General features: G+C 46.7%; 1 protein-coding gene across 1 annotated transcript in view; it reads right to left on the bottom strand.

Annotated features, from left to right (window-relative positions):
• The window catches only part of PLEKHN1 (pleckstrin homology domain containing N1), a 62,737-nt gene continuing 53,682 nt past the window's right edge, over positions 1-9,055 (bottom strand). The window contains exons 11-16 of the mRNA XM_061601281.1: positions 8,232-8,417; positions 7,331-7,600; positions 5,246-5,395; positions 4,511-4,732; positions 3,087-3,135; positions 1-2,652 (exon numbers count right to left, since the gene is read on the bottom strand). Of these exons, the coding sequence (XP_061457265.1) occupies positions 2,462-2,652; positions 3,087-3,135; positions 4,511-4,732; positions 5,246-5,395; positions 7,331-7,600; positions 8,232-8,417 (1,068 nt within the window). The 3' untranslated portion in view covers positions 1-2,461. The remainder of the gene's footprint in view (positions 2,653-3,086; positions 3,136-4,510; positions 4,733-5,245; positions 5,396-7,330; positions 7,601-8,231; positions 8,418-9,055) is intronic.

Below are 9,055 nucleotides of genomic sequence, written 5' to 3'. Positions count from 1 at the left end.
TCAGGGAGCAGCAAACTCTTCAGATATATTAACTTTATTAGCAGTATGGTCTTGAAAGAAATTGTCAAGAGACCTGTACAGCATGTCGATTGTATACATTTGCAACCTTGCTGCAATAACCTCTTATACAAACACACACACACACACAAACACAGTCTCCTCCAAGATCTTTGAACATGGCTCTAATACAGCTGTGGTCTGAGCCCTGTACATTCTGACACCCATCATCCTTATACAAGCTCTGTTAAAAAAAATACCCAAAACCTCCTGCTCTCCCACTAAGGCCGCATTCACACCATACATTTATTCTGCTATTATTCCACTTTAAACAGTTATGGCTTCCCACAAAGAATCCTGGGAAGTGTAGTTAGCGAAGGGCACTGAGAGACATCTATTCCCCTCACAGAGCTCCAATTCCCAGAGTCCTCTGTTAAACCACTCTGGGAACTGTAGCTCTGGGAGGAGAACAGGGGTCTCCTAACAACTCTCAGCACCCCTTCACAAACTGCAGTTCCCAGGATTCTTTTGGGGAATCCACAGTTGTTTAAAGTGGAATAATAGTGGAATAAATGCATGGTGTGGATGTGGCCTAGGTCTAAACCTTCCTTCTTTCTTGAAAATACACACAAAAAAGGGGGGATAACTTGGAATTTAAAATACTGCCAGAAACATCAGTCCTTAAGTTGGTGTAACTCTGGACAGAGGAGGCTGCTCTAGTGGGGCCCACCAACCTCAGCCAGGTGTTGCCTGCCTGCCTGCCTGTTTATTTATAACCAGTCCAGGGGTGGCACTGGCTGTCAGCTTCTCCTCCCTTAGTCTCAGTATTGCCCTTGTAGAACTCGGCTGGGAGGAGGAAGATGGGGACAGACCTAGCATCAATTGGCACTGCCTGTCGTTGGCTCTGGCTAGACCTGCTGTGGAGCTCCCTGCCTTCTGCCCCACCAGTCCCAAGGGGCATCAGCCACCACTGACTCTGGACCGGCTGAAAAGGGCAGGTCCAAGAACAATCCAGAGTTTTGTCAACAATTAAACAGCATTAGTTCCTCCTCCCACCTCCCAAAGGCACACGCGTTTAGGTATTAAATAGAACATATCATGAAAAAGCTACATGTAAACTTTGCTGGTTGTTCTTTGTTTAAAATAATCTCTTAAAAAAAACATTCAAGTAAAGATGGGCACACCAGGCACTTTTCTGATACAATACCACCAGAACATAATCAAGCCTACAGTGAGGTGTCAATAGTTCAGAGTGCTGGACTAAGATTTGGGAACCCCAGGTTCAAATCTCCACTCAGTCATGAAGCTCACTGGATGACTTTGTCTCCCAGCCTACGCTACGTCACAGGGTTGTTGTGAGATTAAAGGGGAGGAAAAACTAGCACTGTTCTTCAGCCTTGGGTCCCCAGATGTTGTTGGACTACAACTCCCATCAACCCCAGCCAGCTTAGCCAGTGGCCAAGGATGATGGGAGCTGTAGTTCAGCAACATCTGGGGACCCAAAGGTTGAAGAATACTGTGCTACACCTTGAGCTCCTTGAAGGAATGGTGGGATATAAATGCAGTTTATAATAAATAATGATGATGATAATTAAAGCAGACTTGACCCAATTGCTTGTAGGCCATTGCTGTGGGTTCCCGAATTTGGAACCCAGAAAATTCTGGCCTTGCACTGTCTCTCTGTCTCACCAGGTCAGTACTGGTCTGATTCGGTAAATGGCAGTGTTCCTAATACTGCAGAGCCAAGTAAATCCAGTTTGCAGGCGGTCTGTCGTTCTATTGCTCTGTGGTATTTCCAAGCACATGACAAGCATCCTGTTCTTCTTCTACATCTTTTGGATCAAGCGGTGGGTTTTAAAAATACAGCCTCTCGCTTTTACACCTAAGTGTCCTGGCTAGGGAATGTGACTTCCCTCCCTGTTCTTCTTGCATAGGAGAATGGCAAGATCCGTCAGCCAGATGCAAAATGAAGGCTTCCATTTCGGCCTGCCCCAACAGTGACAAAGGCCTTTTCAGTCGTGGCACCTCTCTCCTGAGAGATCTGCCACACTCCCTCTGTTCAAAGGCAAAATGTACATTTTTTGCTTCATAACAGTTGCCAAGAGGCCAGGGTCCCAGCTGCAAATCCACAAATGCAGGCACAACAGATGGGATGGAGCTCTTGCTGGAATTTCAGGCTCCGTTTTCAGACCAGTTTCACAGAGCACCGTGTTGGCAAGTGAAGGGACAAAAGAAAACAAAGCTTGTCTAGAAACAAGGGCCATAACTTTCCCTAGGATACAGAAACTTGTTGCTTTTGTGGGGGGGGGATAAAGAAAACAGAAGGGGAGCCTGGGTAGCCTGGAACCCACTATCCAATCCTTATATTACCCAGCACAAAAGCAGAGGGCTGGAGAGGGCAGACAGTCATGTTTCTTTCTGGTGCTTTCAGTTGTCCTCCTTAGTGCTCCAAGCCCCTCCCCTTTCAACAATGGTAGATCTCGTTGTCAGAGACTGGCACCGTCCGTCGGGACCCGGACTTCTTCGCCTCGGTTTCCCAGATATTGTCGTAACTAAAGTCGCTCTGGAAACTCTGGAGTTCGGCGTAATCGTGATAGGCAGAGTCGAGCCGCTCTCGTCCGCTTTCAGGCAGGTCGTACGTTCCGATGCTTTCAACTATAGAATCAGGAGAGATAAAGACAGTGGGGTGGGGATGAGTATAGTCATATATAAACACATGACTCTGCCAGTCTTAAGGCACGCTTGCATCTACCTGAACCCCAGAACAGGCATAAGAGGCCTAATTCTCTGGTCTGTCACTAGCAAATGTATGATTGACAGATCCCAGGAACTAGGCCTTTTCAGTCGTGGCACCTCTCTCCTGAGAGATCTGCCACACTCCCTCTGTTCAAAGGCAAAATGTACATTTCTTGCTCTGCTCACATTTGCCTCTGGCCCTGCCCACCACTGGCATGCGGCCCTCGGAAGTGGCCCCTGGTCAGGCAAAACGTTTTCCACTCATGATTTATCCTTTTTAGGGCATTTAGGGCTGGGATTGCATTGGGAGAAGGCCCAGGAGACCAGGTCTCAGCCTTTCCCGAGGGACTCACCTGAAGCCAGCAAGGAAGTTGTCAGAAATTCATCCCTTGATAAGGTGCTCTGATTGGTGGAGAGAAAAGAGAGGAGATAAAGATGGACATTGTGAAAACAGCTTCATTTTTGGACTTTCCCTGCAGGGCATCCTCCAACTTTCTCTCTACCGTCTTTCCCCACTAGCAACTTTTATTTGGTGGTATACTGCCTCTGAACCGGGAAGTTCTACTTAGCTTCATGCACAGTAGCTGCTGATAGACCACTCTCCTCCATTAATTTGTCTTATTCAAGGTGTTAGTATTAATATATAAAGCCCTTAACAGCTTGGGACCAGTTTACTTGAAGAAGTTTGTTATAAAGTGGGGATCGGGAGCACAAAGGATGTGCCCTTGTTATAGGGCTTCCGCGTTACAACAAAAGCTGCATTCTCTAAACATTATTTTACTTGGGGGACATTGTCATCCCCATGGTTGAGCTGGTTCTGTGGTACAGCAAACCACATTATAACGAGCTTCCATTGTGGTATATTTTTTAAACTGCTGATTTTACGTATATGTGTGTGTGTGTGTGTGAGAAATATACACTGCCTTCAAGTCAATTTCGACTTACAGCAACCCTACAAATAGGGTTTTCATGGTAAGCGGTATTTAGAGGTGGTTTTACCACTGCCTTCCTCTGAGGCTGAGAGGCAGTGACTGGCCCAAGTGAGCTTCATGGCTATGTGGGGATTCGAACCCTGGTCTCCCAAGTCGTAGTCCAACACCTTAACAACTACACCACACTGGCTCTCATACATTTATGATTTTGTTAATCACAATTACATGCATATATTTTTAGGTGATTAATGGAATCCTTATAGGGATCCAGAGCAAGCTTGGGTGAAGTTCTGTTTGTTGCTTTCAAAACTGTCTCTCTCTCTCTCTCTGTAAGGTTAACTTGTTTTTAACATCTGATTTTATCAGTAATTGTAATGCCTATTTTGTAATTTATGTAAACCGCTAAAAGGTTTTGATGATTAAGTGGTATATAAATCCTGATAAATAAATAAATAGGGTTGTATCCAATGCCAGCACTATTCAGAGGATACCCATTAAGTTAATGGACATCGACTACTTTATGTTCATTCATTTCAGTGGGTCTACTCTGTGTAGGGCTTAGTTTGATACAACCCATAATTGCCTTTTCACTAAAGCCATCTAAGCTGATAGTCACCCACACACCTTGAGGCAATGGATTCCGCAGATTAACAAATAATGACTTGGGCAGTAAAGCATCAGATTCCTTCCGCTTTCCGACTGAGTAGTACAAAACAATTGCATATAAGTTTTTTTTAACAATAAAGAAAATAATAGTAATATCCCAAATGACAAACTATTCTGCACCCAGGAGTTGGAAAGGCCCAAACCCACAAAAGAGCACCCCCACTTCCAACTGCACTCACTGTGGTCAAATCAGTGTCTGAAGGAGGCATCACTGAGAAATTAAAAGCAGGCCCAAGGATGCTGCATCTATTTGGAGCACTTGGTTCTCTCCAGTGGTTGCCGGGCAATGGTTGGGAGTTCTTCTTATGCACCGGAGGATGATGGGAGACAGGGATGGACACTGGCATGGCCGGGTAGCCATTTTGCTGCTCCGAGGCATTCTTCCCATGGCATCTCATGAACTTGCAAGAAAAGGGAACATTGCTGGAATTAGATGGTTATTCCAAGTGAGAGACCCCTACCTCTCATGAAGTGCTGTTTAAGGCAAGGGCCAGGAACCTGCAGTCCTCCAGAGGCTGTTGGATTCCAACTCCCATCAGCCCCCACCAGCAGGGCCTATGGTCGTGAGATGAGAATTTGGGTCCAACAACATCTAGAGGCCCACAGGTTTCCCATTCCTGTGTAGCTGAATGCTCCACTCATCCCTGCCTCAGAGACGGGGGCAGACTAACTGGCCCTCAGTAGAGGCCAATTAAGAATATTGCAAGCCCTGAACAGTTAATCATGCAGAGAAGTAACAGGAAGCCTCCTTTGTGGATAAATTATTTAAACTCACAGGAGCCGTTACTTATTTCATTCATTCCTTTCACACCACCAGCTTTTTCCTGGCACGTAATTGGGAATTCCTGGGTTTAAACCTTTGGGCTCCTTTTCAAGGGATCTTCTACTGTCACCCTAATTAACATGCACAATACCTCTTCTAGGAAGTTGGTGTCTGCTGCTCCATGTGAAGAGGGGGAATTTGGCGTGTAGGGGTCGGCATACATAGGGGAGCAAGAGAGAGGCGTGTTCACGTTTTCGGGCGCCATGCAGTTCTGACTTCTAGGCAGGTTCCATTGTTTCAGCTAACGGAGAGAGAAAAAGGGGGTCATGAAGGCAATGCCTTGCTGCTGGCTCAGAAACTGGTTCCAGGAAAGGGCTTGCGTATTGACAAGGTTACGTGCAGTTCCATACGTCCATGGAACGTGGAATGAATTGGTCAGTACCGAAACACAGTATAACAGCCTTATACTGAGCCAGTCCACTGGTCTGTCTAGCTCAGGATTACTGATACTAGGACTGGAGAATCTCAAATGTGGCCCTCCAGGCCTCGTAGTTTGGCCCTCGGAACTCTCGCCATGCCACACCCATCCACAGCCCTGTTCTGCATCCTCCTTGAGTGCTCTTGCCCTCAATAAATACCCTGAGAAATGCTTCTCTATTGCCTGGATGGAGAGATGTGTGTTTGTTTGGAACCCTTTGCCTTTAGCTTGGCTGAAACGTCGCCTGCTGCGCAAAGGTCCGGGGTCCAAATGAGATGCTCCAGGCCTCTGTCTGGACTTTCCCCAGGCTACACCCCTCTTCAGGCCTCGCCTCTCACCAGCCCTGCTCTGCACCATCCTTCATTGCCTTTGCCAGGCTAGAATGTGTCCTTGGAACTGTGATGCTGCCCTATACCGAGTCAGACCATTGGTTCATCTAGTTCGGTGTTGGCTACGCTGACGGGCCACAGCTGCTCATGGTTTCAGATGGGCATTCCCAGCCCTACCTGGAGATGCCAGGGATTGAACCCGGGACCCTCTGCATGCAAAGTAGATGCTCTACCACTGAGCTACAGCCCTTCCTGTGGAGAAAAGTGGGTGGGTGTCAGAAATCTCTGGCTTTTGCATGTTGCTCAGTCTACTTTGGACTCTGGCCCTGCCCCACGACTGGCATGTGGCCCCTGAAAGGGACTGCGGCCCCCAAGCTGAAAAAGGTCCCCACTCCTGATCTATGCCAATGCTTGGAATGAGCTAGTTCAGTTTAACAAAGTTCAGACCATCAGTTCAAAAATATCTGAACTATACCTGACAGCAGTTCCCATAATTGCCGGGTGAACCGAATGTGAATTCAGTTTGTTTTGGGGTAGAATTTTGAGCAATTTCTAGTTCATCTTCAAGTTCATTCTCTTACATGTTTCTTGGGCCTTTAAGGTTAATGCTCATAATTGTTGGGGAAAATAAATTAAACGAGTCACATCCCACTTTGCTGATGTTTTGATATTTTCTTATTATGTTTTTATACTGAATGCTGGAAAGTATTTTGCTGAGGATCATTTGGATGAACTTAAATTGAATGTGAACTGAACATGGAGAAAGGCTGTGGCTCAGTGGGTAGAGCATCTGCCTTGCATGCAAAATGTCCTAGGTTCAATCCCTGGCATCTCCAGTTAGGACTGGGAAAGAATCCTGTCTGAACCCTGGAGAGCCGCTTACAGTCATTGTGGACAATGCCAAGCTAGATGGACTAATACGTGGGTTCCCAAACTGTGATCTGTGGACCATCAGTGGTCCATGAACTTCATTTAGGTGGTCCACAGTGTGACTGTGGATTTGTGGTTGGAGATGGAAGATGGCACATTCATTACACTGAATATTCATATTGGTTTTTAATTGTATTTAATTGTGCTTTTTTATTTCCTATACTGTACTGCATTACAATTTGAATTTTATGGAACCTACAATTGCTACAACAGGCAGAAAAAAAATCATTAAGTCATCCACCAAGACTCTTAGCAGTTTTGAAGTGGTTGATAGTTCATTTTGTAAAGGGGCAACCGTGAACTGGAAGGGGCTACTTTTGGACATGCTGAACTTGTAGCAGAACTAGTTCCTTTGGAAAACAGACTTTCAAAGCTCTGGTCTACACTGCAGGTTTTCAGGCAGATGCTTTTCCCAGCCCCAGCTGGATCTCTGCACGCAAAGCACATGGTTCTACCACTGCGACACAGTCCCTCCCCAATTCTAATCCAGGTGCCTTACGTTGTTCATGTCCAAATGCAGCGGGGGAACAGCAGGGTGGTGGTGGTGCTGGACTAGGGCTGAGTATGGCTCATTGTACACCGGAGATAAGACGTCTCCATTGGGATGCTCTGGGATGAGTTGGAAATGGTCCCTTTCCCCATCCTGGCTGTGGGGCTGCGGGTGCTGGGTCAGTGGGCCACACTTCCCTTTGGATTTTCGAGAGCTTCCTTTCCTTTTCAGCTCGGCATTCGGCATCCCTGTGCTTGTTGAGACTGGGTTTCCCGGACACTGCAACAAGAGGAGAAATAATGTGATTCTGTAGTTACTATTATTAATTACATTTATACGCCACCTTTCCTCCAAGGAGCTCAGAGTGGTGTACGTGGTTCTCCTCCCTCTCCATTCTAGCCCCACAACAACCCTGTGAGGTAGGGTAGGCTGAGAGACTGTGACTGGCCCAAGGTCACCCAGTTGAGCTTCATGGCCAGTGTGGTTAGAGTGTTGGATCGGGACCTGGGAGACCAGGGTTCAAATCCCTGCTCAGCCATCACTCTCACTGGGTGACCTTGGGCCAGTCACTGTCTCTCAGCATAAGCTACCTCACAGGGTTGTTATGAGGATAAAATCAGGAAGGGGAGAACCATGTTTGAAAACTGCCTAGAGGTCAAAGGCAGCCCCACAAAGCACAATCCAGTAGTCTTGTCTGCAAATGATTGAACTGACATCGCACGCACACCAGCTTCCAAGACACCTGAGCAAGAAATAAGCCATCCTTGTCAGGCATTTTTTCACTGTATAGTTCACAGCATTTGGGATTTGCATTTTGCCTTGAAGATGCACCCACCCATAAAGGAAACGGCATGAAGATCAAAGCTAGAAAGGTTTCCCTGAGCATCTACTACCCAAGATTCTTACTTACATGGACTGACTGGGGCTGGGAGTCATCATTTAGTCGGCTGTCTGGCGTGACACCAAATGGCTGCCTCTCGGAAAGAGAACCTGCGCTGTTCTGGGAGTGGTGCGTGGAGGCCGCCCCCTTCCCTCCAGATGCCCAGGAGTTCGTTCGGCCGTCAGAGGTGAGCGAGCCTCTCCCGCTTCCTGAGAACTAAACCGATGATCAAGGAAAAGTATGTTTATAAAGTTTTTCAAAATGCTCACAACAACCCTGCATGGTAGGCCAGAGTTACCTTTCCTCCTGTTGCAAATGGGGAGGGTGGTAAGCTAAGAGTGAGAGACAGTAGCTTTCCCAAGCCTACCTATGTAGGAACGTGGCAAAATCAAGATTTGGACTGGCTTCATTTCTTATAAACAGTATTTACATAATGCCCTCTTGCAAAACATCAGGGCAGTGTGCAACAACATGAAAACATTTAAAAACAATAAAAAACAATCATTAACATTTTAAACAGCTGCAAAGGCCTGTCGGCATAAAAAAGTCTTCAAGAGACACCTGAAAGCTAAAAGCGAGGGTGCCTGCTGAGAATCTCTGCCACAGAGCGTTCCACAGAATGGGTCCAGCAAAACTAAACACCCAACTTCTGGTTGAGGCCTGCTGGGCCTCTATAACATCGGGGCAACTGTCAGCGCTCTCTCAGATGATCTCAGTAATCAAGCTGGCATAAGAGGGCTCAGGTGTTCCTTAAGGTATCCTGGGCCCAAGTTGTATTTCAACATAAGAAACTTGCACCTGGCCCTGTTCATCCATCTATTGGCCTCTGTGTGCCCTGTCATGACCATTTTGGC

The sequence above is a fragment of the Rhineura floridana genome, chromosome 18, assembly GCF_030035675.1.
Source record: "Rhineura floridana isolate rRhiFlo1 chromosome 18, rRhiFlo1.hap2, whole genome shotgun sequence".
Lineage (NCBI taxonomy): Eukaryota > Metazoa > Chordata > Lepidosauria > Squamata > Rhineuridae > Rhineura > Rhineura floridana.
Note: the sequence above shows the minus strand (reverse complement) of the source record. Positions and strands in the feature narration are given on the sequence as shown.